We start from the raw sequence: 20919 nt of genomic DNA, 5'->3' as shown, positions 1-20919 counted from the left end.
GCATTAGTTCCACAAGATTTTGGAGTGTGTCTGTGGGAATTTGTGCCCAGTCAATTGTGAGGTTAGGTACTGATTATGGTGAATGAGAAGGGTCACAGCCAATGTACCAATTGATCTCTAAGGTGTTCACTAGGGTTGAGGTCGGGGATCTATGCAATTCACTGCAGTTCCTCTAGATTTAACTAATCAAAGACTTTATGGACCTGACTGTGTGCACAGCGTCAATGTCACAGAAAAGGTCCTTCCCCAAACTATAGCCACAAGATTGAAAGTGCACAGTTGTCTACAATGTCTTTGAAATCTGTAGCATACGCAGTACCCTTCACTGGAAATACCTGAACCCAATAATTTGACGGGGTTTCAAAATAAATTTTGGTCTATAGGTACATATAGGTACATATTTTCTACTGGGAAGGGGGGTGATCACATTATTTAGGGCAGCACAGTGGCTAAGTGCTTAGCACTTCTGCCTAGCAGCATTAGGGTCATCGGTTTGAAAACCTACCACGACACTACCTGCCTGGAGTTTGCATGTTCTCCCTGTGCCTGCGTGGGTTTACCCTGGTACTCCGGTTTCCTACCACACTCCAAAGACATGTTGGTAGGTTAATTGGCTCCTGTCTAAATTGGCTCTAGAATGTGCGTATTTATGAATGTGAGCTAGGGACCTTAGATTGTAAGCTCCTAGAGGGCAGAGACTGATGTGATTGTATAATAAATATGTAAAGCACTGAGTAAATTGACCGCACTATACAAGTACCAATAATAAATTTAGGTAGGTATGATGATTAGGTATTCTCAAAATTTTGACCATAGAGCATAGGTGAGATAGAGGCACTGTAAAAGTACCAGGAGTGGTAATAACTGCCATAGGTCAGGGTACAACTGCAAAAATTCCAGAATCTGAGACAGAAGAGACTCTCAGATAACATCAGTTTTTCCTAATGAATCACACTTTACATGAGAGAAAGAAACCAATAAAGGTGTCTTTCCCTAAGCGTTCACAATAAAGGATGAGTACAATTACTGTTCAATGTACTAATACAGCAATAAAAATTACTTGTGTAATTTAAAACACAAAGTATCTAGTGCAGGGCTTAAAATTTCAAGTCCTGAGCTACTATCCAGGCCTTAGAGTTACTCACCACCAACCAACAGAGACACCTGTACACACACACAGACATGTACAAAAACACACACACAGAAACATGTACGCACACGCACAGAGACACATGTACACACACACAGACATGTACAAAAACACACACACAGAAACATGTACGCACACGCACAGAGACACATGTACACACACACGTATACACACACAGGCACGTACAGACACGCATACACACAAATACATGTACATACACAGAAATACACACGCACAGACACATGTACATACACACAGACACATGTACGTGCATACACAGACACATGTACACACACACACGTACATACACACAGACACATGTACAATTGTACATGCATACACAGACACACACAAACACATGTACATGTACAGACACACACATGTACATGTACACACACACACATGTACACACACACAAACACATGTACATGTACACCCCCCCCCCCCAATACTGCACTCTAGGGGGAGGCAGAGAGCACAGCACACACTCCTTCCTTTCACTACACTCAGCTATTGAGCAGTCTGACGGCTCCCAGTGCCAATGACAGATCCAGCCTGAGCTCCGAGCCTGCTCAGCAAGACTGCCATGGGGAACACACTCGCCCTCACCATAATTTCCACTCGCCTTTGGCGAGCAGGCGAATGGAAAATTCAAGCAGTGAGCTAGTATATTGCATGGTAAAAAATTGCTACCACATTTATGAAATCAAGTTATAACTTGTTGCTCATTTTAATTGCTTGATGCTCACATTCAAATAACCACAAAAAAGTAATAGCACTTACGAAACCTAATTCACCACACCATAACATACTAGAAAGCAGACCTAATCGCAGATCACATCAGGAGATCTATTTAGCAAAATCACATGACGGTATCTAAGTAGACATCCTGGTATAAACCCAGGGATGTAAAATTGCATACACCTAAATGCTTCCTAACATCTAATTGTTTTTGTAACTGTATCCTCTTGATGTCTAATGGTATTTTCACTAATATTCTAACCTGCAGTTATTTTTAACATACTTTGGTGTATTTCAAATTCCTACTCTGTGGTTGGTAAAAAATAACTTAAAATTACATTTTGGGGTGGGGGTTCATTACTAATGAGCAGGGAGTGAAGCAGTGAGAGTATTGACACTGAACCAACAAGATTGTAAAGAAACCGCTATATTGTCAGAATTTCTTCAGCCAATACAGGGTTAATTATAGTTACTAATGATGTTATGAACTGTTTCTATTGGCACCCAGAATGACTGCACATACATAGTTGATAGATCCCATAACTTACAGTGTTTTCTTCGGCTTTTCATACGGCAGACAGCTATGATACAGTACAAAGTAAATTAACCAACAGCAACTATTTAGAATTCATATTTCAGTGATCAGACTACAATAAACTGAAATCTGATGGGCTGCTAACAGGTACTTTTGTTGTACATAGCAATTGCTCTTTGCACTGATTTCAGGTATTTAACCCAGCTGTATTTATACCAGCCATATGGAAAATTTAGCACTCTGCTGTTAGTTTAAGCTGCTTCCATGGCTGTCATAGCATAAAAAGCATGACTGAGGCTCCGCAGTTGTTTTCTATTGATCTCTTTTCAGCCCTATGGAAAATGTGTACGGAATGGGTGAGGTAGTATTACAACATATGTTGTTCTAACCGAAAAAGATGTATTTTTAAAACTACTACGGTTGTTGTTTAACAGGAATGATTCATGAACATACTGAAAATAAGCTGCCGGTTATAAGTCAGTTTCAGATAATCACATGGTATCATGTGATGTGTCACTGAAAACAGAAACTTGTTGTATTACCTAACAAATGTTGGTTACAAGTATTGGGCAAACATTTAGTAATTTATAATCAATACATAAAGTGTAAATTAATGTGCTTGCTGTCATTTCCCTGTTGAAAGTGTGCATTTAATAAAATATAATTTTTAATTATGTTCATGTAATCAGGGTTACAATATAAATCATGCTGCCCAAGACACATATGTTTAAAAAACAGAGTATGTCTCTAATGCAGTGGTCTCTAAACCAGCCTGGGGACCTGGATGTGGCCCTTTGCTTATCTTTATCCGGCCCTTGTTGTCAGTGGGGGGGATAGTGCCTTTTTTAAGAGGGAAGAATAGTGCCCCAACGATGGAGAATAATTTTTGCCACTGACACCAACAATGGGCCATTATTCCTCCCACTGACACCAATGATGGGGCAGTGTTCCTCCCAATGACAGCAACATTGGGGCACTATTCATCCTGCTGACGCCAACTATGGGTTACTAGTCCTCCCCCTATTACCAAAGACAGGGCATTGTTTACTCTCACTGATGCCAAGACCTTTTCTACTCTCACTGGCTACAGTCTACCCCCCTAATGTCTGAAAGATAGTAAATTGGTCCTTTGTTTACAAAATTTGGAGACCCCTGCTCTAAAGGAAATGTGTCACTTGCTTTATGTGCAAAAGTACTACTGGAATGTATAGTGTACCTGAATTTAGCATTTGATGATTCCACATTGCCTGAGCATCAGAGAATCTTCTGACTATTCTTAGCAGTCACTGCTCCTTTTCCATTAGTTCAAATGGTAAATTCAGCCACCAATGTATATAGGAGGTCAAGAAAGTAAAGTAAAAACAACACATACATTGTAAAACTTGTGCTTTGATGTTGTCCTCACTTACCCTATATATGGCTTATGGTAGCCATAGCCCTTTGCCCAATTCTAGATCAAACAATATACAAGGGGTTATTGTCAAAGCTTAATTAAACAAGGTGAAATTAGAAGCTGATTGGCTACCATGCACAGCTGCACCACATTCTGAGTGCTCCAGTTTTAGTAAATCTCCCCCACAGTGTTATTAATACTTTACTTGTGTATGAGTGAAAAGTGAAATTCCTGATGAGAGTAGTAAATGCTCATGTATGGTTTTAGCTGCCATGGGAAAGTATGCCATGCAAATTTTTTTGTAAACCAACTTAGTGACACTGTAAGGGATGAATCAGATTGCCTTTCATTGAGCAAAGGCAATGCAACAGTTGTTTGTGTATTTGCGACCCTTGCATCTGCTATCGTGAATAGCCAACTGCATCATATTTACACAGGTCTGCACCAGATTTATCACTTTAGTGCCTGGTCACACCGGTGCGATTTCAGGTGCAATTTGCGAATTGAAATCGCATCTAATGAATGTGAATGTCAGTTTCTTAACATGTGCGATTTGCTGCAGCGCGATTTCTAAATTAGTTCTTGCATTACTTTTTCTGCAGTTTTTTGCGATTTCACATATATAGAATTAAATGGAAATCGCACTGCAAATTGCAGCGGTGTGTCCGGTGACTTGGATGAGAAAAAGTGCTCCTTTAGAACAGCTGAGGGAGGAAGTCATGACTCCAGCTGCACCACTTAGTAGATCCATTGCATAATTTGTTTCACTGCTTCTGTTTAGCACTGTCTTATTATGCAACAGCATAGATAATTGTCCCCCAGTGTATTTTAGAAGAGCGATGTTACCTTCTAGCTCCAGTACACTTTTTTCTCACCACTTCATATATACAAGAAACTTTAGGTTGAGCTGGATGCAATATATCACAGTAAAGTTCTAAAAGGTTTGGTAGACCATACATAACATAATTACAAACATTTAGAAAAGGAGAAAATCTGCAGCATTCTTAAGTTTATCATAGTACTAATTGTATATATTAGTTTCATAATAATTTATTTGTTTTAATAATTATAATATCTAGGTACTTGAATTCTGTTGTGGAAACAATTTTGATATACCAGAAGTTTAGGAAACCAAACCTGGAGAAGCCTACACCCAAACAGGAGATTGTTGATTTTTGGATGGATTTTCTGGTTGAATCCACTAATACGGATGTTTCTGTGGTACGATTTCCGGTGAGTTGATGATTCCTGCTCTCAAAACTTACATTTATTGTACTTTGCTAAAACGTACAAAACTTTTGTTTGTATGGACACGTTATTCTTTATTAAAGTGTAACTAAAGGCAAACCATTTTTTTTTTTAGTTTTGGATAAAGTGGAGAGGGATTAGATCACCTGTCAGGTTGTATGGCTGTCTGTGCCCCCATTAGGGAGATTCACTCTCTCTATATGTCCTGTTTACTATTATCATTGAAAGTGAAAGTAAACGAAAATCCAAATTTTGGGTTGTCCCCAGAAAAGTAAAAAAAAAAATGGAACATCTTCCAATGGGGACACTAGTACTGGTGACCTGAAGGTCCCCAAGGGATTCCTTTAATTTGCAGGGATTTCCCATCACTTCCTGTTGTGGCTATGAAACAGGAAGTGAAGATAAATCTCCACAATAGGACACAGATGGCTGAAGAAAACCTGACAGGGGTTGTAACCCTCCTTTACTCTATCCAAAATGAAAAAAAGAGTTTTGTGTATAGCTCTACTTTATGTAGTTATATGTACAGTGGATGCAGTCAAGTTTGTCATATATGCTCACCGGCCCTTTTATAAAGTACACCTGTTCAATTGCTTGGTAACAAAAATTGCTAATCAACCAATCACATGGCAGCAACTCAATGCATTTAGGCATCTACTCATGGTGAAGACAGCTTGTTGAAGTTCAAACCGAGTATCAGAATGGGGAACAAAGGGGATTTAAGTGACTTTGAACGTTGCATGAATATTTCAAAAACTGCTGATCTACTGGGATTTTAATGCAGAACCATCTCGAGGGTTTACTGGGAATGGTCTGAAAAAAGAGAAATTATCCAGTGAGTGGCAGTTGTGTGGACAAAAATGCCTTGTTGAGGTCAGAGGAGAATGGGCATTCGATTTCAGCTGCAACATTCAGATGGTATAAACAACATGAAAGCATGGATCCATCCTGCCTTGTATCAACAGTTCAGGCTGGTGGTGGTGTAATGCTGTGGGAGATATTTTCTTGGCACTAGCAAGGTGTACCTAATAAAATGGCTGGTGAGTGTATAGTAGAAGCAGTGAGCCGAGTAACTGAATATCTTTTAGAACTACTATCTGTATTTGAAACAATTGGTATTTCCTTTTCATATTTTGGTAAGATTAGAAAGTAATGGTGAAATCTGACTGGCATGAGTAACAGGGATATTTTTTTTGGATCAGTGTTGAATCTGCAATGATGGCAGATCATGGAGCTGGACCATATATTTAGTTATATTTCAGCTAGATCTGTATTCAAGAAGGGCTTATTTACCCAAACTAAATAAATTGACAGTTGATTGGTTTCTCACCTGCGTTGGAACAGATATACAGTATGAGTGGGCTGGTGTGTTCATTGTCATGCACAAGCCATTACAAATCAACCAGTGCATATCACATAGATCCCTTATATATAGTATAATCACATTTAGACCACAGATCGGTTTTTTGTTACAATTAGAGGAATATGCACAATCTTGCACTGTTTTGTTTTTTTTTCCTTCAAAACAATAGTTTATTGTAAATCTGCAATCCATAAACCAGCACGCCAGGTATGTACATTACCTGTTTTAACAATCATTTCATGTGCTACCTGTGGCGTTATTAAGGAAGAGATTGTAACCCAGATGAGTTGTCTCACAACCCCTAAACCTCTTTTTTTGCATGTGGTTTGTATTCCTTGTTCTGTGATTGGACCAAATTATGTTTTTATGATAGCCTATAAAAATTACTAATACAAGTCTAAAGAATGTTTCCATCTGACATTGAATTTAGCATTAACTGGAATTTAGCACAAATATTCACATTTTAAAGTATTATTTGTTCAGCTGTTACCAGAGATGAGTGCTGCAATGGAAAGATCTATTGCTTTCCTAATTGACAAGTTTGACCGTGGACTGACTTGTACTGCTTTTCAAATCTTTTTTCCATACTACTGGAAAAATGTAGGGTTTGTGGAAACTAGATTTTGAATGTGAAGCAAAGTACATCTGAATGGTAAAGTTCTTGCTCCACTCAGATCACTTGCCTTGTTGTTTAGTTGTGTTTGAATGGTGTCTGATGCATCTTTTATTGAAGTCTATTGTAAATTCCTCAGACTACTTTGCAATTCACTTAGAAGATGAAGCTGTGCTTTGAAAGGAAACACTGTAAGACATTTTTTTGAGAGGTAATCTAAATTAGAAACCACATGATTGCCAAAGGAGTAGAGAATTTTCATTTTTCAATGTGAAAACATACTGAGCTTGCTGAATATGACAAAGTTATGTTCCCTATGCTTATCAAGCCCAAAAAATTGTTTGTATTGTTCTGCATCAGTATGATTGAAGCAGCTTTACCTTATTCACTAAGGTCAGTAAACATTCACCTTGAAAAGAGAAAATTCTCCCTTCTTTTACAACATTATCTCCATAGCTTCACCGTATATATTGTACCTCAAGCTACCTTTTTGTTATTGCACTCTTTTTTTTATAATACTCACTCAAACTGAGATCAAGTGCAGTATTTATATTGAAAATTGTAAATGTATATGCTTAGAAAATATTAGTACAGTTATACATACATTTGCACAGTTAGCATTGTCCTGTATTGTTGGTAACAAAGACATTTTCTGCCCTATAGGTCTTGATCCTGGAACCTACAAAGATCTACCAACCATCATATCTAACAATCAACAGTGAAGCAGATGAGAAAACTGTGTCTATTTGGCATGTAGTCCCTGACGATAAGGTAATTTTTATGAGTAACAGAAAGCTGCATTTGCAAAACAATATACCATGTTTATTTTAGCAGTGTGTTCTGTTGATTGTTGATTTCTTTTAGGACATATAAAATGTAGCTAAGCATAAAAGTAAAAATGGTATATATTGCAGCTCTCCTGTCTTTAGATGCGTTTGTTTTCTTTATTCACCTCAAGCACATTTTTTGCAAATACAGAGAAATACCTGCTGATCCTTCTAGAAGTCTAGGGCCCTTGTAATTTGTTGAGCATTGACATGAGATCTCCAACAACTATAAGCACTTGTAGATATCCCCGGATAAGTAATTTTTTTTATTGTGTTCTGTTATTATTTTCATTAAAGCAATATTTAATTCCCCCTCTTATCTGTTTTGTTGTATTCACATCAAAATACATACTCGCCCACAAAGCGAATCCAGCATTGTCCAGTTTTGATGCTCTGTTCAGATGATATATAACTTAGAATTCCTAGGATTCTGGCCTAGGCTGGAATGGCAGAGGGGGGCTGGACAAATAATTTGTGGCTGAACTAACTTTATTTTGGTAATTAAGCTCCATTTTAACTTCGAGCTCCATGGCAAATGTCAGCTATTCATATGCAATTAAATTTTTACTTGATTAGCACAAACAAATAAGACCGGGTTGTATCAGCGGTGTTCGTGCTTTTTAGCCAAAGTCCCATAGACTTCTATTAGGTTGCGTGTTTTTACCACGTTTTCTGAATCACAAAGGATGCATCATGCAGGACCCTTGGTGCGCTTTAATAAAACGCAACAGAAATGTACAACCTTATAAAAGTCTATGGGAATGTGGCTAAAACACACAAAAAGCACAGATACATCCATGCTGCATCCAAACCATAGCACACCACTGTGAACCCAGCCTTATAAAGATAATGAATAAGAAACCTGTAGAGTCTATTTAAAATGACTCACCAGATTAAGTAACATTTTGATCAAAGCCAGTGCCACAGTCTTAGATTTAGTGAGCATTACTGACTAAGCCAGATTTTTGCAACCTTTTCAACACAGAGGAACCCTTGAAATAACTTTCCATTTTCAGTGGCCTCTGCTAAAAATGACTATATCTACTCAACTCAAGACACATTAGTGTGATGGTCAGTGGGAAGAACATTCGTTACACTTGTGGTCATTGGGAAGAATTCCCTCCTTACAGATAGCTAAAAAGATCAATGCTGTCAGTGGGAACTTATCTGAGAGGCAGAAATTGCTCACGGAACCCTTGGCAACCTCTGGAGGAACCCTGGTAGAAAAACCCCTGGTGTAAGCAGTGTATGGTAGTAATGGTAGGTATAGAATGGTAGTAATGGTTCACAATTCCTATTATTGCTTGGTCATCAGAATGACAAAACCAAACATAAGTTAGCCAATTGATTTCGAATGGATTGTTAACACACCCAAAAATGCACACAATGCTTATTTTTTCAGTGCAGAGCAGCACAACATGAGGTGTGTGTGGCAGTGCGTATATGTTGCCCACTACTGTATAGTGCATTATGGTGCCCTTCACTGTGTTATAACATCAGTGCAGTCTTGTGAATAGTCCTCTAATCCTTTAGAGATCTGAGGTCATTGTTGTCTAGATGCAAAATTGAAATTTAGGAGCCTCAGCAGAGTTACTTATCAATGTTTTCACCCAAGATTCACACGACTTTCACTTATATTTATAACCAACTCTTATGGGAAAATAGGTGAATATTGGGTGATTGTATAAATGTCAGGTGAAAACATTGATAAAAAGACCCCTATGACTAACTTGCATATATAAATACTTTGTATATTTACATATTTTATATGTATATATACATATTTTGAAAGATGTACAAGCTTTTTATTTGATATACCCCTTTAAGTAGTTATAAAGGCTGAAGGTTTTTACCTTCATACATTCTATGCATGAAGGTAAAAAACCTTTAGTGTGCAGCCTCTCTCCATCCTCATTGGCTGATGCTTTTTGATGGGAGCCATTGGCTCCCATCAAAAAGCATTAATACTCATTGATATGTGTTAATTCGAATTGATGCACATAATTATGGACATTGACGTGCAATGTAATGTGCATTGCAACGCACGTTAAGTCAAACATTAACATGCACTGACAAACATTTTGATGTGTTTTCATTGATTAAATGAGTGACGCATTGGCCAAACCATCCCTAGTATTCTTTTTATAAATATACAGTAGGTTTAATATAACTCATATAATACATACTAGCTTCTAGCAGTAAGTGTTCTTACTACTGAGAGTGCCATTTGTATATCTGCAATGAAAATGGCTTGATGGTCATTATGATGAACGACATACAGTAACCCAAAGCAACCAACCGGATTTAAATGTACTTTAGTCAGAACACCTAAATATATTTTTTTTTACTTTGTGGTTGCAATTAATTACTGCACTATGCACTGCCCCTTGCCTGAAAACGCAAATGTGTTATGGATTAGGATTCAGTTTTCTGAAGGCAGCAAAGATGCATTTCCATGCACATTAATTCACTATTCATGTCACAACTGTGCACATTCACATTACATTTCTTTGTTTTGTTCTAAATAATGAATCTTTGTTTTCATTACAAGGACACTGAAGATCATTTCCAAATGTACAAGATGGCTACTATTTATGAATATTGTCATTGTCACAATGTATGAATTTTTTTAGAAATCTGATTGTATCACTGAGTAAAATTGTAAAAGTAACAGAATAGGGGAATTTTGATTGCAGTGGTGATGGTAGATAATTTGTATTTACTCCTGTATTAGGGCTAACTTATAAAGCTATTTAATTGCTTGATTACATAATAAGATATTGTGTTGTTTCACTGAATTTACCTGTCTGTTTTTCTGCCTGTTTCAGAAAGGAATTCATGAGTGGAATTTCAGTGCATCCTCCATAAGAGGAGTAAGGCAAGTTGGGAATATATGTTATTTTTCTCTTGTATGTATTTTAAATTAAATTAAACCTACACTGAGGAAATATAGAGGCTGTCAATGGTATCAGCCCTTTCTGAATTATCCTGCGGCAATTAAGGACATTAGGAGCTCTAACTTTTGTCATGTGCATGCTGTCAGAAAGACAACTTAACATCAGAGACTTGCAGGCTAGTATTTTTTAAGGCGTTCCCCATATTTCTTTCTGTACAGGTTTCCTTTAAAAAGTGGTAGAAGGACCAATCACATTTAGTTAAGCATAGCCATGTGAGTTACAAATTGTTCTGATTTGTTACTATGGTTCACATTTTATATTGTATTTGATTTGTATTACGGCTAAATAGAGAAGAGTAGAGAGACTGGTTTAAAGCAAATAAATTAATTTACACTATTATTATACAAAAAAAACAAAAATACTTTGGGAAAAACACAATTTTGAGAAACAGTCTGTGATCCCCTAGGGATTTTGCATCTGAAATTGCGCATCCTACATTGTAAATTTTCTCTTCAACTAAGTCATAATAATAACTGCAAATAGCACTCAAAACATTCCTAATTGCCTTATCATTTACTGAAGACATAGACAAAGAAAAAGCATGATAGCCCTTATGGTAGGGTAATATCTTAGAGAAAAACGACACAAATGGCAAGGCAGCTGCTATCCCAGAATGTTGCATGTTTGCAGTTCTACATTGCAGTTCATATAGCATCTATGCATTCATTAAAAATACTATTAATGTATTTAAAAGGATTGACAGTGCAAGTACCAGAATTTATCTTGATATCATACTCCTGTGGTATCTTGTATAGCAAGTGTATGATCCAAACGCACACGTTCCTGCGTTAAAAATGGCTGTGTGTATCAGTGGGTGCTGCAGTGACCGTCGACTGGAACCGAACAAAATCAGCAAGGAAAAAATGTCACCAGCACATCGAGGATCACCAATATGGGTCCATATTGGTGATCCTCGGTGTGCTGGTGACATTTTTTCCATCTTGTATAGCAAGACATAGAAACAGAATGGAAGAGGCAACACATGGAGCCATTCAGTGCACATGTACTGATTAGGATCATACTAACTAGAGAAGCAAGAAGAGTGATGACTTCATTACTGTGCTGCTGCTCCTTCATTGTCTTGTGAGCACGTTAGAGTGTTTTTATGACCAAGCTCTTCCACTGCAGTGGAGATTTAGAACCTGGCTGTGTTGTCTGGAAGGTGTGTATGGATCACACAGCTGGCTGAACAGTTTTACACACTTTTGGCAAATAAAACAATTGCCATAAATGTATTTGGGCTATGTATGAGCTGCTTGCCTAGAGTTAGCCAACAGATCCCAGTTATATGCAATCATTTGTTTCCATTGTATACACAGTGGGTGTCACAGCTGTAGAAGTATCTGATATACCAGCATGTTTTTTGTTAAATCAACATATTCATCTGTGCTGAGTAAACACTTTCAAGCCTAACCTGAAAAATAAACAATATCGCCATTTATTATAGTTTGGCCATAGCATGGGATAATTATTGTGTACAATAGATGAATATGTTGTTGCAAGGAGGTAAAGTCTTTGCAAGTGTTTCAGATACTAAATTTTTTTCTCATCCTGATACATTGCACAAATTACCTTTTGGTGTCTGTATATTGTCTTTTTCAATCATTTGTACCTAAATTACTCCAACATTATTGCCTGAATAAGTTCAAATCTCCTTACCAGGGCAATGGACAGTGTCAATGGGTTGTAATAGACCACATGTGACTAATCTAGTCTAGTCTACAAGATGTTTCTTACAGCATTATATGAAACTTTAAAGTGCGTGTAAAGGGTTTTTTTAACGTAATGCATTCTCTGCATTAAGGGAAAAAAAATCTTCCTTGATTAGCTCTCCCCCCTAAAGACGTATCCAAGCTCAATAGTGATCTAGCTCTGTGCCCAAGAACAGCAGGGCTGTTCTCTCTCTCTCCTCACTGGACATGGAGGCAGCAGTGAGAGCAATTAACTTTTGCTGCTTTCAATCATATCCAATGAGGAAGGAGCAGGGGGTGGGGCCAAGCTGCGCTGTATGTGTGTATAGGCACACACAGCCTGTCTCGGGGGGGGGGGGAGCCTGCAACATCTGCCTCCATACCAAGCGGCTTACTATGGGGGCAGACACAGAAGAGGAGGAGTCAAAATCGCTGGTGGTGAACCTTAGAAAAGGAGGTTCGGGGCTCCTCTATACAAAACCATTGCACAGAGAAGGTGGGTATAATCAGTTGGTTATTTTAATAAGTAAAAATTGCATTTAGTAATGCTTTAATTTCCATTCTGGCTGGAGAGTACCTTTAAGCCTTCATGATGGAAGGTAAAAGAAACCTTATCACCTGAATGCAGTGTTCAGCTTTTGAGATGTGTTAGTAAAACTGTGCATGTCATTGCAAGTATTTTGAGGTCTATGTATAAAAAAATTAGCTTTTTGACTGGCTCATCATTTGCACAAATGTAGGAAAATTTTAATGGCAAGAAGCTGTCAACTTTAACAGTGGTAGTAACGCCACAGCAACCTCACACTGCTGCTGGAGGTTTGCTCAGTCGGACACCTATTCGTTTGGCCATTCACACAAGAATTTCAATAGACTAGTAGTGTTAAGCTGGCAATACACTGTTAGAATTTTGTTCAAAACTTTTCATTTTAAGAATGTTTGTTCGATGTCCACTAGGGACATTCTAACTTCAGTGATAGGTACATGAATCTGGCACAAGGACCTTCGCTTTATGTGTGGAGCCAGATGGAATTCGAAAAGGTGCCTACAACACCATTTATGAATATCCCCCATTGTCTAAAGATTGGATTATTTTACTAAAACTGTATAGTCAATTTTCAAGTAACAAGCAAAGTTAATATCCACGTTGAAAAGTGTATATTCACTTTGCTAAGTAAATGATAGGAAATAAGTTATACCTGTGTTTACTTTTAATACCCAATTATGTGTCAGGGAAATAAAAAAAATGATTTTTACTATTACCTGATTAGTTAATTGGGGTGAGCAGAGCTCATTTCAAGGCCCATACATACGACCATCTGAGCATGACAGTATGAGGAATGATCGGTCAATTGTCTGATCATTAGTATACTGCTTTTGACTATTCAGATGACAAAAACTGAAGGTGCAAGCTAGAAAATGTTTATTGTACGTGGACACAACATCTGATTTTCGCTCAATGTGTACAGTATTTGTACAGAAAAAATTGAATAGAAAATAACACTCATTCTTGGTAGCAAAGAATGACCCTACATTTTCTCTTCTGCTATGCTAGTACATAGCTACTTTTGCCTACATTTGCCTTTGTCGGTCGAGAATTTTCAGACACGTTAATACATGGACAGCACAATGGCTAAATGGTTAGCACTTCTTCCTGGCAGTACTCGGGTCGTTGGTTCAAACCCTAACCATGGCACCACCTGCCTGGAGTTTGCATGTTTTCCCTGTGCCTGCTTGGGTTTTCTCCAGGTACTCCGCTTTCCTCCCACACTCCAAAGACATGCTGGTAGGTTAATTGGCTCCTGTCTAAATTGGCCCTAGTATGTGTATGTATGAATGTAAGTTAGGGACCTTAGGTTGTACACCCCTCGAGGGTTAGGGACTGATGTGAATGCACTATACATATGTAAAGTGCTTCGTAAATTGACAGCACTATACATGTACCTTAAATAATACCATTGTCGGTTAGATCATGATACACACCTTTGTGGAAAATCAGACAATTGTTTGTTTGATTTTCTCATAGTGTGTACTAGGCATTACATCCTAAGCTTACTGAACACTGACTTTGCTAAGTGAACAGCATCTATCCTTTTGTTCTTAAAAGAGTGTTTGCCTCGTGATGGATTTCCTTTTGTAAAGTAACACATCTAAATACAGTATTGTCTATATTTTCTTTTTATTGCAGCATTTCCAAGTTTGAAGAAAGGTGCTGTTTTCTGTATGTGCTATACAATTCAGATGACTTCCAGGTCTACTTCTGCACAGAGTTTCATTGTAAAAAGTATGTATATTTATGCAAACCATGAGGAACCATCTGTGTATTCAGTGAGCTATCTTGGCTTTTCAAAAAGAAAAAAGAGAGAGGAAGAAGGAAACATGACAATTGTATAAGGATTATATCATGTACAATTTCCCTTTTGTTGTTTTATATATTTTCCTTTTATAAATGTTCTGTAGTGCTTACACTTCAGAGTACACTATGACAGTCACTGGCACATTTATAACTTAATGACCACATCAATACTTACATTCGGGACAGGTGGGTCGCAGAGCTAATGATGTGCATCACATTAAAAGGTGTTCCAAATTTTATATTAAATGTCAGTACTGTACCGCGCTCCAATATATACAACTCTCAATAATAATAAAAATCTAATTTTCTATAATAATGTTATTAAATAACTCCGTATGTAATATTTTATAAAATATTAATTTTTTTTTTTTTTTTTTTTTTTTTTTTTTTTTTTTTTTTTTATTATTAATTTTTATAAATAAGAATTTTTTTTAGGCATTTTTTAATTTTATTTTTATATATATTTTTAAATATTTTTTTTTTTTTTTTTTTTTTTTTTTTTTTTATTATTAATTTTTAAAAATAATATTTTATATGTAATCTGATGTTTTAATTTTAATTTAAAGTTTATTAAATGTTTGGAAATTATTAATATTAAAGAATGAATACTGTGGTTAATATAAACATGAATAAGACAAATGTATAAGATAAATGGCGATGAAAATGAATAGAAAATATGATATTGTAATCCGAATTGTGAAGGGTGTGTTTGGTAGCATTGAATGTGCAACCGTAGGATGCTGAGACGCACTCTTGTGCATATATATAATAGATAACATTGAGATATATATTGGACTACAAGAAAATGGAGGAGGAATGAGGATTATTTAGATCACAGCAAAAATGGCGCCGGTAGAATATAAATAGCCTCAGTGCAGGATGACATGATAAACTACATCCCCCAGAGGAAGCTACGAGTCCCTGTAGCGTAACGCGTAGGGGAGGGGCGGTGACGTCATCACGCATCCACGGAGGAACGGCAAGCACATTCAGTGAAGGCAGACACACCTGCAAGGCTGGTTGTATAGTAGGATCTGGATACTTTTTGGATACATTTGCACACAAAGCGCTACTTTTGTTTGGAGCATGTGAGTGGGAAACCAATAGCTTTAAATAAATAACTTTTATCCCGGATAAGACACTATGTCTCTGTTTCTCTCTTTATATGTATCGAGCATGGATGAATAAGCAGCCAGTGGAAAAAGTTCTATTGAGGAGGCTGTGTTGGGGAGAGAGGAGAGAAGAAAGGAGGGAGAGGTTCACGGCTGTGAACACTGATCCATCATACAGATTAGTTTGAACTTTAAATACCATCGCATCTCTGATGAACTGAATTGTCATTTCCATATATATTTATTCTGGTTTATATGCACAATATATTTTTTCATTTTTTTTCTCACATTTTTTTCACTTTTTATATATGAATTAATGGTGTTATCAATTATAATTTTTAGTTGGATTAATATATTTAATTACTGATATATTGAAGATACACGGAGTTATTTAATAACATTATTATAGAAAATTAGATTTTTATTATTATTGAGAGTTGTATATATTGGAGCGCGGTACAGTACTGACATTTAATATATACATCCATACACCTGGAGAGGGTGTAATAAGTACCTAGCGATCTAATATATTTTAATTCTATAAAGGAATTATTTAAACACTTGATTAAGTAAATTAGAAAGTATCACAGTTACAAATTAATCACATGATTATCATATAAGCACATAAATAATTTAAGTGTAAGAATACTTCCAGTGGCTCACAAGTATTTATTCTAATTTTAGTTCCAAATTTTATAGTTTGTCTTCTTTAAAAATTGGCCACAAAAGTCTATGTCCTGCCAAAGTGCTGCAAAGTCGGTTCTTTGTTCTCTGTGTAGAAGCAGTGGTCTCTTTGCAGACTGAGTCACAGCCAGAGCTTTCCAGTAGGCAGGAAGCATGAACTTTGAGATTGCAGAGCTATAGGTCTTACTCAGTAGGGGGTACATCAGACATCTGCAATGAGACCACTCCTTCCACACTGAGAGCATGAGTCCCACGCTGCAGCTGCTGAAAGAGAACAGGTCCTTCCTGACCAGACCATTTTTTGTGATACGGCGCTGCGTAACTTTAGCTGACAAATGCGTGGTCATGCAACGCTGTACATAAATTAAATTTATGTCCCCTTTTTCTCACAAGCTTTCCTTCGGTGGTATTTGATCACCTCCTGTGTTTTTTATTTTTTTTCGCTATAAACAAAAAAAGACCGACAATTTTGAAAAAGAAAAAAATATTATTTTTAACATTTTGCTATAAAACATATCCAGTAAAAAAATTTAAAAAATGAAATTTCTTGATACATTTAGGCCAAAATGTATTCTGCTACATGTCTTTGCTTAAAAAATCCCAATATATGTAAATTGGTTTATAGTCAAATATTATATTCATGTGCAACTTTTTCTATTTTTTCTACTTTTATGGTTTTGGTGTGAACTTATCTATCCTTGTGTGTAATCCACAAAGTAAAATGTAAGTGGAATTCAAGTCAAATAGTAAGCCTAAACCTACTCCCATCCCCATTCTAAGCCTATTCTATCCACCCTGCAAAAGGAAAGATTTGTATACATACATATTCTGAGGCTGCTCCGGTCCAGTCCATGATCAGGTCCCAGTGCCTGCTTCAGTGCCCGTTCACATATATGTGGATTGGATGCGGTCTGAACCGTATCCAATCCGCTTGACATGTGAAATAACATTGCTTCCTATGGTGCCTGTTCACATATGTCCGGTGCACAGCCGGTAAAGATTCAGTGCGATTTTAAAAAGAGTAATGTCCGATTTCTGAGTAGTGGGTTCAGGTGCAGATTACAGGCTACAGACTTCTATGGGAACTGTTTCTAAACCGCATACAGTTAGGTCCATATATATTTGGACACAGGAACAATTTTAGTTTTTTTCAGGTATTTACCAAAACATATTCAAGCTATAGTTCTATAATGGATATGGGTGGAAAGTGCACACTCTCAGGTTTAATTTGAGGGTATGAACATCCAAATTGGAGAAAGGGTTTAGGAATTACAGCTCTTAAGAGTAGCCATACCCCCTTTTTCAAGGGACCAAAAGTAATTGGACAAATTAATATAATCATAAATAAAATGTTAATTTTAATATTTTGTTGAGAATCCTTTACTGGCAATGACTGTCTGAAGTCTGGAACCCATGGACATGACCAAAGACTGGGTTTCCTCCTTTCTGATGCTTTACCTGAAGTCTGGAGCCCTATGGACATTACCAAAGACTGGGTTTCCTCCTGATGCTTTGCCAGGCTCTAACTGCAGCTGTCTTCAGTTGTTCTTTGTTTGTGGGACTTTCTGCCTTTAGTTTTGCCTTCAGCAAGTGAAATGCATGCTCAATTGGGTTGAGATCAGGTGATTGACTCGGCCATTGCAGCATATTCCACTTCTTTCCCTTCAAAAGCTCCTGGATTGCTTTTGCAGTGTGTTTTGGATCATTGTCCATCTGTACTGTGAAGCACTGTCCAATCACCTTTGCTGCATTTGGCTGAATCTGGGCTGACAGTATATCTCTAAACATTGCAGAATTCATCCAGCTGCTTCTGTTTTCTGTCACATCATCAATAAACACCAATGACCCAGTGCCACTGGAAGTCATGCCCTCAAATTAAACCTGAGAGTGTGCACTTTCCGCCCATATCCATTATAGAACTATAGCTTGAATATGTTTTGGTAAATACCTGAAAAAACTAAAATTGTGCCCGTGTCCAAATATATATGGACCTAACTGTATTTGTGAACAAGATAAGATCCTGTGCTAATCCTGTCCTGAACCTGATGTAAACCTGACGTGAACCTGTGAACAGCTACTGTATCAATTAACTGTGAAACCTGAGCTTCAGTCCGCACCACACGTGTGAAGTAGCTCTCAGTGTAAAGGAGAGACAGCCGACACTTGATGCCCCATGTTGCAAACGTGCGCATCAGAGATGGAAGCGGTTCAACCATTTTGTTAGGCATCTCCATTTTCTCCCCTCATCTTTCCACCCCTCCCTCTCACTGAAAGGAGACATCTGGCCAGTGTGTGTATGTGTACTGTTTATGGGTCACTGGCAGAGCAAGGCATCCCTAGTTCGGTGCAGAACGGTTTGCGAAAGTGTAGCCTTTCTTACCTAGGCCAGGATAAGGCCAGTGTTCCCAAGAGAATTGGAGCTTCACTGACCAACGTGCCTGTGTAGTTTCACACCTCGTAAAACAGATAACAAGCCTTCCCAGAAGTTGAAAGAAATGCTAACCTGATGAGCCTAACTCAGTGGAGGTGACAGAATCAGATAAACTCTGTTAAACTCCATTTTTCCACTATGTCTCACATCTTGGAATATGAGAGACTTACATAAAAACTAGACATCCCGACAGATTGGCTAGGAGCAGGCGAACAGTTTGATGGGTCATTCGAATTATCTCGGACCATCAGGGGAGCCGAAACATAGAACACGTGAACCGTGCAACATATAATTTCATAATTCATATCTAGATAATCCTCAGACTTGTCTGCATAATAATATACCCGCGGGTAAATTGTCGCATGTGCAGTTGGGAAGTTATAGACCAGAATATGAATTATGAAAGATGTTGGTTCCAATTTTGGGTTCCGCCTGCCGATCCCTTTCTAAACAGAGTATTGTTCAGTTACTCAGGCTATCAGGCCTAAGAAAGTAGTTGAAGACATCTCCCATTTTAACATCAATATACCACCTGGGGAGACCCTTTTGCTCTGAAACTTGAATCTGCTAACCCAGGACTCTGGCAAGTACTTTAACCCTTTCACCTCTCTCTGATATCTCTTTGCTGTGCTATGGTTCTTTGTATGTATATATATATATCTTAGTTACATCCTTTTTCTGTAAATATTTTTATTGCACCCGTTTGACCCTTTTAGTAATAAATCTTTCTTTCTAAAAGTGTTGAACTGTTTCTATAGTTCTTAATTGCAATTTACGAATTCCTGCCTCTAAAGAGATACTACTGTTTGTTTAACCCTCTGCGTAATCGGCCTGTGGTGACCGTATTGGGCAGACGATTATTTCAATCATTATAGTGTTATAGTTGATAAGCGAGTTTCCTCTTTCTCTGTACAAAAAACGGGTGGTGGCAGTGTAAGGGTTAATTGCGTAATTAACCTGACCCAGTAACAACCGATTCAGGCTGCCGGTGCATCGATTGCGATCCATTAGCTGGACAATCGTTGTGCAGGGCGCAGCTGAGTGTGGCATTGTTATGCACGTAACGTCAAGGTTTTAGATTGACCAGTCCTTTGGTCACGAGTTTGGTGACAAGGTCTGGGGTCTGACGCCACGATCGTGACATATTGGACGTCGCGATCGTGGGATCACTGACATTTGGTGATAGCGATCTTGCGTTTGTGACACCCCATAGTAAGCCTAAGGGTGATGTCATTGCTCAGGCTCTGCAGCTGTTGTGAGCGTTCTATCCACTAAAGCTGGCAGCTGGAAAGATCATGTGACCAGATCACCCTCAGCATAAGTAAGCATAATCATCTTTCCTTTAGGAGTAGTTAGAACAGACCTAGAATGGGGGCAGGACTAGGTTTATGCTTATTTAGTATTTAACTGTACTTCCACTTTAAGACCTTTCTGACTTCTTGCTACTGAATAGCTCCCTTTGACTTTTGTGCCTATTGCCAGACTGGTGAATCTGTTTTGTTGGTCCATAAGTCATAAATCAAGGAAGCTGTGACTTTTATATTTAAAATAACCTGAAAGAATGTTATAATGGCTTTATTATCTGTGCTAGAAATAAGTACCTTTGGATGCAGAGTTAGATAGCAGCTATGAATTACTAACTTGCACAGCCCCCTGCTTTGTGGACGTGTGATAACATGTAAAGCAACTCTATACTCCATTTTTGTTTTTTTTTAGTAATAATATACTGTAGGTATTTGCAGATTTAAAAGAGTTTCAATAATGTAATTGTATTCTCAGCAGAAGAATTGTGTATGTGCACTAAATTTAAAAGTGCAGAAG

At 37.6% G+C, this 20919-nt stretch overlaps 1 protein-coding gene across 2 annotated transcripts in view; it reads left to right on the top strand.

Moving 5' to 3' along the window:
• MAP3K5 (mitogen-activated protein kinase kinase kinase 5) overlaps positions 1–20919 on the top strand; it is a 278572-nt gene that overhangs the window by 177774 nt on the left and 79879 nt on the right. For both annotated transcript variants that reach the window (XM_089676223.1, XM_089676222.1), the window contains 4 exons: positions 4899–5052; positions 7707–7814; positions 10699–10748; positions 14704–14799. In XM_089676223.1, the coding sequence (XP_089532349.1) occupies positions 4899–5052; positions 7707–7814; positions 10699–10748; positions 14704–14799 (408 nt within the window). The remainder of the gene's footprint in view (positions 1–4898; positions 5053–7706; positions 7815–10698; positions 10749–14703; positions 14800–20919) is intronic.

The sequence above is a fragment of the Staurois parvus genome, unplaced genomic scaffold (genome assembly GCF_062004578.1).
Source record: "Staurois parvus isolate SC_StPar_1 unplaced genomic scaffold, SC_StPar_1.0 ptg000165l, whole genome shotgun sequence".
NCBI classification, from domain to species: Eukaryota; Metazoa; Chordata; class Amphibia; order Anura; family Ranidae; genus Staurois; species Staurois parvus.
Note: the sequence above shows the minus strand (reverse complement) of the source record. Positions and strands in the feature narration are given on the sequence as shown.